Raw genomic sequence first — 16,576 nt, 5'->3', positions numbered from 1 at the left:
GGGGAAGAGAATCAAAAGAATGCAACTCCCATGGGTTGAGATAAGAACAGTTTAATAACTAAGGTATAACACAAATCACTACCACCAATAATAATAATGATAAAGGAAATAACAAGGAAGAGAACACAACCGCTCACCAACCGGTACCTTGACCCCACCCCAGCAGAGTTCCAGCCCTTCCAGGAACTCTCAGTTCTACATCCTGGGCATGACGTGCTGTGGTATGGAATACCTCTTTGGCTAGTTTGGGTCAGGTGTCCTGTCTCTGCTTCCTCCCAGCTTCCCCTCCTGCCTGGCAGAGCATGAGACTCACAAAGTCCTTGGTCAGGGTAAACATTCTGACCAGCAACTGAAAACATCGGCTTTATCAGTGTTATCCCCAGGCCGAAAGTCAAAACCACAGTGCTGCACCAGCTACTAAGAAGGAGAAAAACTGACTGCTACTGCTAAACCAGGACAGTAAGACATAATCTACTCATTGGATGGAATATCTGCATTCTATTACTATTAATCTGATGGCAAAGATTTATGGAAGTAAATATTGATTTCCTGAAGGAATAAGAATTCTCCATATTTTCTACTTTGTGTAAGATTTTGCCAGGCTCCCCTTTTTTTAGAATGTTGTTAACGTTATATAGCTAATGTTTTTGAAAATAGAAGCAAGGAAAAATATACAGGAAAATTATTTTATCATCTGCTATTTCAGATCTTGAACCAAATTGTACATGCTGACCTAAATATATGTAAAGGAAATTAATAAACCATGGATGGCAGAATGCAAATTAAATGTGTATCTGACTTAAATTCTGCATATATTCTATACTGTACTGTATAGTTGATTTTTTGGATGGATTTGATGTAAAATACCATGTTAACAGAGCATATAGCACACAGCAAACAGATTGCTGTCCTACAATTGTCATCTTTATCTCTTACATGTAAGAGATTCACATTGTGTTTTTACATCAGGAGCAGTGGGGCTGGGACTTGTAGGACTATTTCCCCTCTATTGTAGTCCTTGAGCTTGTGAGAGCTATTTATGGCCTCCAAGATTTGTTATGCATCTGTAAAATGTATATGACAATAGTGCTCTACCTCCTTCGGAAGTGTTTTGAAGCTTTTGAATTCTCAGAGGTATTTTGCGAACATTTTGTTAAAGATTCTTCAGTGATCTAATTACTGTGATTAGAAATATTGTAGCCATTTCAAACATGGAGATGTACTATGGATTTCTCCTCTTTACAGGAGTTATCAGACACAGATCAGGTCAAAAATAACTTGCTTATTTCTCCATTTGACTGATTATAGTTAAATATTATAGTTAGATTAAGATAATGTTACTGTATTTGATATTTATGGTCAGGACTTCTATTATTGGAGCCATGGTGAGAATTATAGAATCATAGAATCATAGAATAGTTAGGGCTGGAAAGGACCTTAAGATCATCTAGATCTAACCCCCCTGCCATGGGCAGGGACACCCCACACTAAACCATGCCACCCAAGGCCTCATACAACCTGGCTTTGAACACCGCGAGGGATGGAGCATTCACAACCGCCCTGGGCAACCCATTCCAGTGCCTCACCACCCTTTCAGTAAAGAATTTCTTCCTTATATCCAATCTAAACTTCCCCTGTTTAAGTTTGAACCCATTACCCCTTGTCCTGTCACTACAGTCCCTGATGAATAGTCCATCCCCAGCATCCCTGTAGGCCCCCTTCAGATACTGGAAGGCTCCTATAAGGTCTCCACGCAGCCTTCTCTTCTCCAGGCTGAACAGCCCCAACTTGCTCAGCCTATCTTCATATGGGAGGTGCTCCAGTCCCCTGATCATCCTTGTGGACCTCCTCTGGACTTGTTCCAACAGTTCCATGTCCTTTTTATGTTGAGGACACCAGAACTGCACACAATACTCCAAGTGAGGTCTCACAAGAGCAGAGTAGAGGGGCAGGATCACCTCCTTCGACCTGCTGGTCACGCTCCTTTTGATGCAGCCCAGGATATGGTTGGCTTTCTGGGCTGCGAGCGCACACTGAAGCCAGCTCGTGTTCATTTTCTCATCGACCAACACCCCCAAGTCCTTCTCCGCAGGGCTGCTCTGAATCTCTTCTCTGCCCAACCTGTAGCTGTGCCTGGAATTGCTCCGATCCAGGTGTAGGACCTTGCACTTGGCATGGTTAAACTTCATAAGGTTGGCATCAGCCCACCTCACAAGCATGTCGAGGTCCCTCTGGATGGCATCCCTTCCCTCCAGCGTATCAACTGAACCACACAGCTTGGTGTCATCGGAAACTTGCTGAGGGCGCACTCAATCCCACTGTCCATGTCACCGACAAAGATGTTGAACAAGACCGGTCCCAACACCGCTCCCTGAGGGGCACCACTCGTTACCGATCTCCAGCTGGACGTCGAGCCATTGACCACAACTCTTTGCATGCAGCCATCCAGCCAGTTCTTTATCCACCGAGTGGTCCACCCATCAAATTGATGTCTCTCCAATTTATAGACAAGGATGTCGTGTGGGACAGTGTCAAACGCTTTGCACAAATCCAGGTAGATGACGTCAACTGCTCTGCCCCTGTCCATCAGTTCCATAGCCCCATCATAGAAGGTCACCAAATTGGTCAGGCAGGATTTCCCCTTAGTGAAGCCATGCTGGCACCTCCTTGTTTTTCATGTGCCTTAGCATTTCTTCCAGGAGAATCTGCTCCAAGATTCTGCCAGGCACAGAGGTGAGACTGACTGGTCTGTAATTCCCCGGGTCATCCATTTTCCCCTTCTTGAAAATGGGGGTTATATTTCCCTTTTTCCAGTCTTTAGGAGCTTCACCTGACTGCCATGATTTTTCAAATATGATGGCCAGTGGCTTAGCAACTTCATTCACCAGCTCCTTCAGGACCCGCGGATGGATGTCGTCAGGTCCCATGGACTTGTGTACGTTTAGGTTTTTAAGATGGTCTTGAACCAGATCCTCTCCTACAGTGGGCCTAGGGTCTTCATTCTCACAGTCCCTGTGTTTGCCTTCCAAGACTTGGGTGGTGCGGTCAGAGCCTTTGCCAGTGAAGACCGAGGCAAAGAAGTCATTAAGAACCTCAGCCTTCTCCAAGTCCAGGGTAGCCAGTTCTCCCGATATCTTCTGAAGGGGGCCTACGTTGTCCCTAGTCTGTCTTTTATTCGCTATGTACCTATAGAATTATATGGAACTCTAACTGATGCTTTCTAAAGTGAGTAGGGAGGAAGCTGGGTAACGGCTGTCCCACTCCTCAGGTCTGGGACATTTGTCAGGACCTGTGACAGCAGGTACTAGAATCGGCAAATTATTCCGTGTGACAGTGAAGCAGCAGAGGAAACTTGCAGTTTATCTTGAACTGAGTGTCAAATATGTCAAATCAGTTTACCAAACACAAGTATTTTGACTGCATTTATACTAAAGAAATACTCCATTTAGAATTTCCAGAAGCTGCAGTTTCTGTTGAAAATATATTTTGACAGAAAATTTGTTGCTAAGTCTGTCTCAAATACATGTAGCAATGCACTGTAGTGAGTTATGACTTCTGTAATGTTCTTGAAGATAAAACGTACTCAGAATACTGATCATCATACTGAAGCATCACACATGTAGTAATAATGTTCTAGACCTGGCAGAATTATTCTGAGAAACCTTGCTTTTGTTGATTTCATAAGTTAACATGAGGACAACCAGACCACATGTAGAAAAATGACCATCCATTATCTCTAGACTATTTTTATCTGTAATTAGATAGGTTAATCAGCTGCATTCAATATCCATTTCAGTGATTCCAGAGTATGTTCCTTTTGAATAAACTACTGAAGGTTTAATGTCAGACTTCACCAATCTGCTAATTCATCGGTGCATTTTGAATAGAGAATGTCAAAAATATGCCCAGTTCCTGGAATTGTGATTATACATAATTTCTGAATATTCAAGGTAAAGGTGATTAATTTATTTTCTAGCATATGTATAAATGCAACTCAAAACCCAGGCAATTTAGTCTCTGAATATTGTACGTATTTTGCTCCACTGTGGACAACCTTCACTTTATTTCATGTGTGTGCTGAAATGCAAGGCCAGATGCATGCAGTAAGGGTGACGGAACACTGGAACAGGCTGCCCAGGGGGGTTGTGGAGTCTCCTTCTCTGGAGACATTCAAAACCCACCTGGACACATTCCTGTGTAACCTTATCTAGGTGTTCCTGCTCCGGCAGGGGGATTGGACTAGATGATCTTTTGAGGTCCCTTCCAATCTCTAACATACTGTGATACTGGATACTATGAAGGGTACGTGGCCTTTTGTAGCCTCGTGTGTTTGAAGGAAAAGCAGGAAGATTTAGAAAACCATATGTAACTGCCAGTGAGGTAAAGTGCAGTATTACTGAAAGAAAAACTGAGCATGTCAAGGAATTGGTATATTAGAAATTACAAAGAAAAAAATCAAAGTGTTTCAGCTGAAGACATAAGATGGATGTTTCCTTGCCCATCTGGTAACTGTCATGTTCAAGTAACTGTATACTTAGAGTGTTCACACCTTGAACTTGAAAGGAGTTTGCTGGGACAAACACTTATTATGCCCTGTGCTTTTCAGATTCCATTGAAGAACCACATTCAAGCACAGAGAAACTTTTCCGCTGTATTAATATAAGCAGAAGTTACCATTTTAAACAAAGTAGATAGGAAGGTGTGGGTCTGTCATCAAATGAAGACAGGAAACCTGCTTTTCTGACAGGCCATGTTATCCTGTGTAGCGTCTCCATTCTTTTGCTGTAATGGGAATAATGGGAATAACTTAAACCAGTTACTTGATTTATATACTGTTTCTGAAGCCTAAGGCAGAAAATGTCCAGGATGCTCTTCCCCAGGAAAATGCAGTCAGGATTTAAATTTCAGGACTGTATTATGCAATCTAGGATAACTGGTCAACCTGACAGAAACTGATGAGAAGCTGGGCTTCCAGAGTTTGATAAATTTTGAATGCAGGTAAAAGTTGGACTTCTGTTAGGAGGACATTCTGGACTCTTAGGTTGTATTTTTTCTAAATTCAGAAACTTTTATTTTTGACAGTCATGGCCTATAAACCTGTGTGTAAAGGGGAAAAAAAAAAGTCTTACTACTGAATATCTCTGGTTCATAAAAGTGCACAATATCATTTTGTGAAACCTGCAGAAGTAAAGATTCATTAGTTAAAGGAGTATCAAATTTAAAAGAAGCTTTTGCATTAAGGCAGTAATAAAGCAGTCCTGAATCATAATAGGAAAAGCACTTAGAAAAATATTCCATACGGTTATAACAAATTTTATTCATAAGCACTCTGGACAGGGCTGTAGTCTGCAGCCCCCGCTGGGTATGTATTTCAGAATGAAGAATTGGGTGGGATTAATAACCAAAGTAGAGTCCTTTCAGGAAAATGCATGCACACTAACGTTGTTCTCATGGCTACCAGTGGCCTTACCATTTGCACTAGTAAGTAAGCATCCGGTGGTGGTTTATACCATGGTTGTAAACTTGCTGAATTTAAAACTGCATTAAAATGTTCCTGTGCTATACATGAGTAGCATGAAATTAATCTTGTTGTTTACTTCTTTTTTCTTTTTTTTTTTTTTTTTTTTTTAAAAATAAAGGTCCAAATTCTCACTCTAAGACTTAGAACAGATATGGAAAATCACCTCTGTTTTTCAAGTCTACTTGCATCATAAGCTCCTACAGAGACAAACCATCAAGAATAATGCAACTCTCCCTTAAAAATACAATTAGGAACAACAAATTAACACGGTTACCGATAAAGAAAAGTGGCCATGGCTAGGGAGAAGAGATTACATTTGAGCTGTGTGGTTTTAAGAGGGAGATGAAAAAGCACCATCATTCTTGTCACAGCAGGAGCCTTATTCCCTGCTGTGCCATCTCACAGTTTGAGATTACACTTTTATAACTTCAGAACTGCTGTGATGTTTTTTTCCTTCTTTCCAACCTCGTGGTAAATTCAGTAGCTTTTAGAATTATAGCTTTAACTGTTGCTCTGGAATTGCTCTGCACTGGAATTTACTTTTTCATCACATTCTGGGATGATGGAGGAGACTAATATTTTTCCATAGTGGGGTTGGTTTTTTTGTAATTTTGCATGAATCAGCAATATTTTCTTTCTTAGAATATCTGTCAAGAAAATAGATTTTTCAAAATTACAGTTGAAAAGGAAAGCTTTGCTTCTACTTCATAGAGAGATTTTGCCAAAGATAGGCAAAATGAGTTCATCATAAAAGTATTTGTGTGGTTTTGCACATAAGCATAATACGTCTGTATGTAAATACATACGTGTGTGTGTATTTATAGATATATAGAGAAAAAGAGACCTATCTACATAGCACAGAGAAACAGTTTGTCAATTAAAGCTGGTAATCTTTTCTTTTAAGAGTGGATTTTTTTGGCTTTATTAATATCATTTTGCATTTTATATAATAGTTTCTAAGACACACGTTTTACTGTATATAGAATTAAATTATATATCTCTTTCCAAAATATTTGAAAGTAATTAAATAATGTTTTTAAGCCCACTTAGAAAAAAACAGTCCAAGGGGAAGATTTTCTTTTCCAATTTTTTGTTGGGGAAAATTGGGCCTCTTCTGAGCAGATCTTCTCATATACCCCATAGTAACAGTATGTTTTAGTAGACAGAAGTGATTTAAAGACATGGATATGGCTGGAAAACTACCTGAATTTACAATTAAGAAGTAACAATTGTATATCAAATAATTCTACTTTGCATACTACGTAACATAAGAGAGTAATAATCCTTAAAAGTGCTTATAAATAGGACTTTAATGTAAAACATGACATTTTACTATTGATAGGGTATATACAGCCTATGAGTTATTTTACAATATGCACTCTTAAGCTGCTTACAACCAGTAAATTTCCCTAGGGAATCTCACTTTGCTTGTGCGTTTATGAAACAAACTGACAGATATTAATAAGTGTTTCAAATGGCTGAAATCTTACCTGCAAACTTGATGTGGAATTTATTCTCAGGTTTCAGTATTTGGACATACAAAGGACAATTTGGAGCAAAGTCTTTAACTGCCCATGCTCTTAAAATGGTTTGATGATCCTGGAATGAAGAGTATGAGGTGATGACAATGAAATAGAAATAACCATATCTCTTATCAGACTGACTCCATTGAAGAAAACTCATTTTAAGACTATGTAACACCAGCTGGTGTGCATGTTATATAAGTATGCTGGTGTTATGTATATGACATATTTAACTACATAAATATATATGCACATACACAGACAACCCAGTTATTCTTCTGACACAGACGTGGCTGAGGTACTCTCACTGTTCACCAACAAAGTGTCTCAGACCTCTGCTTTGAGGCTTCAAGCAGGAGGAGAATCACCAGCAGTGGATGATTTAAATGGGAATTGCTCCAGAGAACTCAAGCCGTGTGAGCCCGCAGGAGGAGATGGTTAGATGATTGGAGTGCTAGGGCAGTGGTAAATGGCATGTCCTCTATCCAGGGACCTGGGGCAAGTGGAGTGTCACTGGAGCCTGTTCTGTTAAACATCTTTATCCATGATTTGGAAGAGGTGAAAGAGTGTACACTCAGCAGGTTTGCTTCAGGGAAAAGTCAAAACACTTGAGGACAGGTTCAGATGGACCAAAATAAGATGGGAGGAATGGGCTGACAAGAACCACATGAAATTCAGCAAGGGCACAAGCAGAGTCCTGTCTGGGACTGAGTAACCACCTGCACTGGTACAGGCTGGAGGTTGACTGGCTAGGCTGCAGCTCTGCTGGAAAAGACCTGGGAGTCCTGACAGAGAGCAAGCTGAGCATGGGCTGATAGCTTCCTGGGCTGTTTTAACAGCAGCACAGTGAGTAGATAACAGGGCAGTGATAATCCTCCTCTAATCAGTGCAAATTAGACCAAATCTAGACACTGCATCCAGTTTGCAGGCCCTCAATACAGCAAAGATATATATAAATTGCACTGAGTTCAGCAGAGGGCCATCAAGATGGTCAGGTGCAGAAGCAGAGGCCCTACGAGGAAAGGCTGAGGGAGCTTGTTCAGCCTCAAGAAGAGATGGCCTCATGGGGAGCTAACTGCAACCCTCACTAGATATCATAACTGACCAAAATGGAGCCAGTCTCTGCACAGTGATGCATGGTTGGAAGACAAGAGACAATGAATGTAAGTTGAAAAGAAAGATTCAGACAGGATATTCAGAGAAACTTTTTCCCCATGAAGACAGTCACGCAGTGGAACAGGCTGTGCAGAAAGTATTATGCTGTCTCCATCCTTCAGCACTTTCCCATCAACCTGATAAAGCCCTGAGCAATGAGGTCACTGTTCATGACTGACTCCTTTAAGACTAGAGACCACCCTTGAAATCTCCATTATTCTGTGATCCATGTATAGTATAATATATTTTATTTGTTGGAATGCAGAATAGAGTGTTTGTTTCTAGAAATCTCCTAATAAGGTATTTTGTCCTTCTATCTTTCCACAAGTGTTAGGGATCACATAATTTGGAAGGGTGGCATTTGGATGTAGAATTATGTGAAAACTTAGATGATAGTATGAGTCATGTCTAATTAAGAATGATGTATTTGATATGTCCTTCTGAAGGGATTCAGAATGTAAATAACATTAAATGTTATCAGGAATTCAGAGTTTAAAATTTTGGATCATTCTGAAAAATATCAGCTCAATCAAAAACAGAGCTACTTTTTTTTTTCAGTTAAGACATTTGCATAACTGATGTCAGAATTTAGACATCTACTGACCAAAGATTCCAAGAGATTTTCCAGACTGTTATTTTTTTGTACTTGTTACCACATGTCAAGAGTGAGTTAACTGCAGGATGAATACTGCTATTCCATAAAAGCAAAGTATGTAATAAGATATTAATATAGTGAATGTCATGAAATATGGCTAATCTCAGTGTATCAGCCATCAGGTTTTATTTTTTTCAGAACTAAAAAGGAATATTTGAGACTGCATGTAGGAAGCAATACTTGGGTTGAAATGCCTTGCCTAATCATGAAATTGGTGGTATTAAAAGATAAAGTATAAGGAATGATTCATTATGTTTGAAGCATCAGCAATAAGAAAAGCTTTCAGACTCGTGAACACAAGGGAAAATTTCTGCCTGGAATATGGAGTAATTGACATCTTCAAACCATAATATTTTAATGTCAATTGAGGGAATGAAATGCCAGCACTTTAGAAGTAGCAAATGACTCTCTAACGGGATAGATGGTGGTTATACAGATATACTACAGCAGGAGTAAAGGGTTTGGGAGTGGATTTGGGAAAGATTTGAAAAACCTCTTGTTGTTCAAGATGTTACTTCAACTTTTATGCAGAAGGTGTCAGAGAAACATATTGAGAATTGCTTGCCGTGACAGTGTGGCTTCATTGCACAGCATTTGACCTTACCAGTTTCCTCCCTTTCTTTCCATTGCAATCATTCAAAGACCACACTGGCTTGCAATAGTGAGAAAAAGCTGTTTACTGTATGCCACATGCATAGAAATCTAGCTTTTATTCAATGAAATTCAAGTGAACTATGTTTTCATCGTTACTACATATATGAACTAAGATTAAATTGACTGTGATAAATTAAAACTGCACCAGTAAATGCACTTTGGTTGTACATTTCCAACTAAGTTTACTCTTCCTCTTTTCTTCTCAATGTTAGATATTTTCTCTCTCTTTTTTTTTTTTTTTAATCATTTTGTCTGAAAAGCCTAGTTTTGTCAGAAGGTGCAAGAATTGTTAACAATAAGAATGAAAAATGTGTATTAAAATGATTCAAACAGCACCATTTTATAAAAAAAATGCAAACCTAGACCCACAGGAGTGCGTATATAAATCTCAACACAAATATTTTTAATTGTATAAAAAAAAATTCCCTAAAATTAAAATGTCTTGATGATTATTTGGCACATTTGCAGTTTTAAGACTGAAATATGTATTGCTTTCCATTTGCTAACTCTTTTTGAAGAAGCAGCCTACAAATATGTAACATATATACAATGAATACTTAAGTGCCATATATAGCTTTGTAAGACAAACTCAATGCGTATGTACTTTTAAGATAATAACCTTGGATTATTATTTCATTTTCTCTCTTTTCATCTCTTTGGTATATACATGTATTTGTGTACAGAAAATGTTTATTTGGGCTTTCATGTTTTTTTTCACTTACTCTCTCAAATTCTGCACTGGAGAACCACTCCAGGGGAGAGAAATGAAAATACAGATAGGCAATTTAAGTGATTTCTTAGATTCATTCTTTTCATATAATACAGGTTACTCTCTGCTTTATGTATGTAGCATTTTCTATACTATATTACAGTGACTTTAAAAAATGTTCAGACCTCTCCCAAGTAAAAAGGAGGTATATATGTACATACTATAAACAGAGATAACTGAAACAAAACTGCTTCTATTCACATTATGAAATATGTTTCTTTGGGAGATGAGGGAAAAGAATACATTCTCTTCCATGTGCTTTCCATGCAATGAATTTGCACTGTGATCATAAATTACCACTGATACTGATGCTGATTAATATGGAGGTGATATTTATGTTCGTGTATCAAAACATGTAAGTTTTAAAGTGGGTGTAACAGGAACTTAGATTATCAGAACTCAAGGCAAGACCTTTATTTAATATGTATTTTTAAATAGTTCTGTTAATTTTTTCTTGCCATGCACAACTTGATAAATTAGTTACATCTTCTTATCCAATGCATACATCTTGTCATGCTATTAAAGCAGTGTATCTTAGATTACCGGTACAGCAGTATCACAAGGTTTGATTAATGGAAGTGGAAACAAAGAGGTGAAAGCTTGAACTCAGCCGTCTCTGAATTTTCAGAAAGCATCAGAACAAAGCTGTCAGCAATAGGAATGGTCTTTCATAAATTTATATAGCTTATTAATGAGTTATCTATAGGATAATTCAAAAGGCATTTCTCTTCCCACCCCTTCTGCACCATTTTCAGGCACCTTAGTTTTGTGGAGCAATTTGACGTAGGCTTTTGAAGTCTTGAATTCACTGGCTAATTTTGTGGTGTGGCACAGACTGCTGTTCTGTACCTATCAATCAGAACAATAACAAAACCCAAACCAAAAAAAGTCATCCAGACTTCAGTGCAATTTGAACTCTCTTTAAGAGCTGCATTCTCCAGAATTGAAACAGATGTCTGTCCTGCTTGCTGTAGCAGATAAGCAGCTTATATCTTGGGCTGAGATGTCAAAATAGTGTTTGATAGAATAAAATTTGGCAGAGATTTGTCTTGCCAGAGAAGAGAAAGTTTCTGGTGGGAGACTTTGGAAAGCTGACAAATTCTTGGTCTGACTGCTGAAGTTCCTACTGCTCCAAGTGAAAAAAAGAGGAAACTGACAATTTTTATGAAGTAACTGCATGTCACCTGTTATTGTACTTTTCTTGAGATCCATGGATCCGAAGCAATGCAGACTTTGGCACTAAAACTTACTAACAGAATAGCAAGCAATGAACAGCCAGTGGCTGTTAATTCAGCCATGGCAAAAGAGTAGATCCTCTGTTGAGGACTGTAGCTGGGGAGATTGAAAACCCTCATGGACTTTGAAAAATCATATGAGTAACAACAGCTGTTTTGATCAGGAATCTCCTCAATGCATCTGCTAAGTCTTATTTTGACAGCTGTCAGACGCAGGAGACAGTCCAAGGCACTCCTAACGGTTTTTCAGCTTGTCAAGCACAGCAGGGTGAAAAATCAGGTGCGGTCACAAAGATTCCTAGTGGGATGACAACTGAACTTCCTCCAGCACAGTCACAAACTGTAACCTTATGTACTACACTACTGAAGTTTTCTTGTAGTGGCTCAAGCTGGAACAGTGTAGGAAATTGAATCCATTTCACTTGAAAGCTCTAGGGGGTAGTGAAATCAAAATTTAAAGAAAGAAAAGAGTTGTCCTTTTTCTACTTGCAGTGTAGAGGGCATCCTGTTTAAAAACTTCATATAATGTTGATCCTTAGAGTATCATTGCTACAGTTGAGATATTGTGCCATCATGACTAGCCAGCTGGTCACCCAACAGGGCATTCTGTCCCAGAAGAACCTAACAAGATTGTGTCTTCAGTAAGATTTGCCTGTTTGTATGCTCCAGATATCCTGATAGATGAGACTGGATAATGGTCTGTACTGGAAGCTGAAACGTGGCAGGTATTTCTTGGGGCACACTGTCCCTGAGGGCAGAAAGACTGCCTGGAGAGAGTTGTAACTGGCCATGGCTGAAAACTCTCAGAAGTTACTGGTATTTACCCAGGTATTTGCACGAACTGTTGCTTGCTCTTCTACTTAAATACCCTTAACACTTGCAAACAGTATGTTTGCCTTGCTTGACTACTTCCGGATTACTTGCTGTGGGTTCAGTGGCCTTTACTAGTGTCTTTTCAGGAGTCTGTTGCTGATTAATCAAATTCAAAGCTGTTACTTCAGTAAGTTTGAATATTATTGTAGGAGTAAAGATTTCTTACGGAGTTCAATGGCTTTATGTGAGTTATAGGTCCTGCATTGGGTCTTTAGCTTTGCAAAAAATGTATTTTTTACAGCATGCTGATAGTCTACAAAAAATTAAGTTAACATAAGAAGAATGTGGACCTGCCTGAGTAAGTCCAGAGGATCTCATTTGATCCTGTTAGGCAATCTGTAAGCATCTTTATTTAACTTTGTGAATATTCAGACTTATTCTGAACTTCCTTTGGAGTTCAAGACTAAACAGACAAGTGTGCAATAATTTAGCATGCGTCTCATGGTGAAAAAGTTGAAATTGTATTCATACATCCTTCCTCAGTGGACTTTTTTCCTGGATATTTGTGATTAATAGACAATTTTATTAATGTGAAGAGTTCTAGTTCATATTAAAATTATTACTGTATCACAGATATGCTGAGTAGAGGCTTGTATTAGCAGTCTTCCTTTGTGGACAGTGACTTACTTGACTAGCTAACTAGTAACATGGGCCAAAACCATAGTAACTTATATAAAGACTCTTGCGATTTTTCCTATTTAAAATTGGACAACATGAAAAATGATCAAATATTCTCAGTAAGAGGACAAGGTGGAATGGCTTTAAACTGAAAGAAGGTGGATTTAGATTAGATATGAGGAAGAAGTTCTTTACTATGAAGGTGGTGATGCACTGGAACAGGGTGCCCAGAGAAGTTGTGGCTGCCCCATCCCTGGCAGTGTTCAGGGCCAGGTTGGATGGGCTTGGAGCAACCTGGTGTAGTGGAAGGTGTCCCTACCCTTGACAGTGGGGTTGGAACTAGATTATCTTTAAGATTGCGTTCAATCCAAATTACTCTGTGATTCTATGATGTTGGTTATTTGGCATTAGTCCGAAATTAATTTATTATTCAGTCTTTACTTTTCACAGTTGTGGAATGAAATGCCAGTCCATTTATAGATATCTATTTTCTGGTTTAATAAATATAATTCTTTGAATTGGTTTAGTCCAGGTAATTTGTATAAAACATTTTTGACATAGTACTACCCTTTTCAGTGATGGTTGACCAAGTGTCAATATATCAATAAGGTACCATGATACTGCTAGTTTGATGTTCTGCCGTTGTTCTACAAAAGGAAAAGAAATACTGTATTCTGCATGAGAATTGTTTTTTTTTTAAAGTTCTGTATTCTTACAGTACTTTTTATATTTTAAGTTCTGTGAGAATATATAAATTCTCTCTAAAAACCCCCCAAAACCCCAGTAAAATATGCTGTAAAATCCTAATTTCTTTGGTAGGTATGTAGTGGAATTTATTTGCTAAAACAGCAAAATTAGATATGTTGTGTGAAATAAGCCTCTAGACCACGTTTCATAAATTAGTGAAATCCTGGCCTTATGGAATCCAACAGAAACTTTTTCATTATCTTAGCTGAGAACAAGACATTCATCCCACATGCAGAACCTCTGTATGAATCAGTTAAGTTTAATCTTCCATTCGCAGAATTAAGTCTCAGTCCCTGAGAGGGAATAGGGGCAGTAACAGTATAAAGAGCACACACATTAATCCTTAATTATTTGTTCAAAACTTACAGCTGCTGTCCGGTCCACCTCACAGCGACTACTCAGAATGAAACACGCTTCTGCATCATCCATTCTAGAAGAGGGGAAATAAGCCTGTTACTCACCAACAAAATACTTACGTGTATCTTTTGTTTTACAGTTTATAGTCTTGTATGCTTATATAAATAGAATATAAGTTTAGTCTATCCTTTCTTATGCATTGTCACTAAATGTGAGTAGCAGACACCCTGTACACTAACTCATGGTATACCAGTAATTCTTAACTAGATTCTAGGAGATGTGCTTTCCCTGGTGGCAGTAGAAGCTGGGCCAAAATAATAAAATCAGAGTGGCCTTAAACACACTTAATTTGCAAAATAATATTTATCTGTCATAAGTATGAAAGGTGAATAAATAGCACCAGTCTGCATAGTGTGTAACGGTTTGATGTGTTCAAGCTACTGATAAAAATGAATGACAGGAGGCAGATAATACAGCCTTGTCTTGTCTAGTGATAGCAGAAAGATGGGTAGATATACTAGAATAATGCATTTGGGGTAAATAACAAGCATCTCTGTGTATGTATTAAATGAATTAACTATTTTCAGTTCATGGTCTCTTTGAGAACTTTTAATGCCTAATTGTTCCCTAGTGGATACAACTGGTCATGCAATGAAAAGAGTAGTGGTAGAAGTGTGGAGAAAAACTGTCTGAAGGTTTCATCAAAGTTTGTTTTTCTTCTTTTGCCTCAGATCTTGATATCCTTCAGTGAATCCTACTTCCCTTGGTTGAATCTTACTTGGTTGACCTCCTTCGGAAGACAGGACTTTCTGGGCAAAGAGAAACAATGATTGGAATGAGTTTCCTGGGCAGGGAAAAAGTGAGACAGAAGCTGGGGAAAATGAAAAGGCCAGCTACACCAACTCCATTCTTGGGTCTGGAATGGGACCTAAGGTTCCTATATCTTTGGTTTCTTTGCTGCTAGAAAATGGAGTTGGTGGCTGTTAGTAACAGTTTAGGCCAACTGGACCCTAGGCTTAGACTGAAGGTCCATTTTTTTTAAGTATCGTACAAACACAAAACAAAAAGTCTTTACGATATAAGATCTATGTGGCATGACGAAGTACAACAAAAGTATATGGAAACACGGGAAACAGGAAGATATGATATGACAATACCTGAATATAAAAATTAGGAAAAGTAGAAAGTGGTCTCACTAGATATCAGAGTGGAGAATCAACTGAAGAGAGAATGCGATGGAGAATACTGGAATTACTTTACAGACATTTCTGAGAAATTCATCCTAGATTGAAGGGACAGCATGGTTGAAATCACAGTGGGACTTGTATGTTAATCTGTTGTATGTGTGAGAGTGGCATTATAGACTTACCAGGTTACCTCTCAGAACTGGGAGTTGCAGGCTAAGAATAAAGAGTTACTCCTTGATGTAATAAAGAAGGGTAAGCCAGGGAAGGACTGCAGTGAGGGAAAGTGATGAACTACATAAATAATATTTCCAGAGCCTTCCGAAAAACAGGGTTTGGGGAGCTGAGATTATAAATGTCAAGACTATAAATATAATTTTAAGTGGGGCAAAAATGAGAGCTTGTGTGGGAAAACACTTACAAGATGCAGGCTCTGTCTACATAGGATGCTCTGCGATACTATTCCAAGCTTATGATCCACAGTAGGATACTGGTTTTATTTTGGTAGCAAAAATTAAGATCTGTCTGCAGCTAAACCAAAGTTGATGATGAATAGATATCCATAATGAGATGTCAGATAGCTTGGCCAACCTCTTAGGGTTTGACTGTAGAAAGAGCGATTATATTTGTGTGTTTTTTTGGAGATTATTCAGAGAAAATATAAAGAAAAGAGATAAAGTCAGATCATTGTAGATTCCACATAGGCACATAGAGGTAAGAAAACAGTGGAAGCCTGAAAACATTAAAGTACTTGAAAAGGAAAAATAATTGTAATAAAGGCAAATAAATATATCCAAAAGAGCAATGTCAAATGCATCTGATGGGAAGAAGAAGTGGGGCTCTTATGAGTGCTGATTAGGAAGAAATCATGGGAGCTGTAGGAGTAGTTTCAGCTGAGCACGGGAGCCAAATAGAGGAGACAAGGACTTTAACAAACTTGTAGGAAAGAAAATTCAGTGACATTAGATGGGATTTTGATGAGAGCTGAAGAGGTAACTGAAGTGACTATATATAGATGACTTTGTAAGAAAATGAAATTTCGCGTGAATATATTCACCTTCTCCCCCCACAGTTTTTTTTTTTTTGTAACTTTTTGAATCATTTCAGCAGAGATGACAATGATAATAACCCGAGATTAACATCTATGTATGCCATGAATTTAGATAATAGAAACACTACTAACATCTGCATTAAAAAATTAAGGACAACCCAGAGTATCCTTATGAGAGGAGTGTTATTTATGTCCTAACAACTGAAAAAGCTTTTACAATTACACCATTTTTAT

The 16,576-nt window shown here is 38.4% G+C and overlaps 1 protein-coding gene across 3 annotated transcripts in view; it reads right to left on the bottom strand.

The window, feature by feature from the left end:
* The window catches only part of KCNT2 (potassium sodium-activated channel subfamily T member 2), a gene marked incomplete at its 5' end in the record, with an annotated part of 138,847 nt that overhangs the window by 43,247 nt on the left and 79,024 nt on the right, over positions 1-16,576 (bottom strand). For all 3 annotated transcript variants that reach the window (XM_080623137.1, XM_080623138.1, XM_080623139.1), the window contains 2 exons: positions 7,012-7,120; positions 14,117-14,180. In XM_080623137.1, coding sequence (XP_080479263.1) covers positions 7,012-7,120; positions 14,117-14,180 — 173 coding nt within the window. The remainder of the gene's footprint in view (positions 1-7,011; positions 7,121-14,116; positions 14,181-16,576) is intronic.

This window comes from Psittacula echo (genome assembly GCF_963264785.1).
Source record: "Psittacula echo genome assembly, chromosome: 7".
Classification (NCBI taxonomy): domain Eukaryota; kingdom Metazoa; phylum Chordata; class Aves; order Psittaciformes; family Psittacidae; genus Psittacula; species Psittacula echo.
This window is presented reverse-complemented; position numbering and strand designations above follow the sequence as displayed.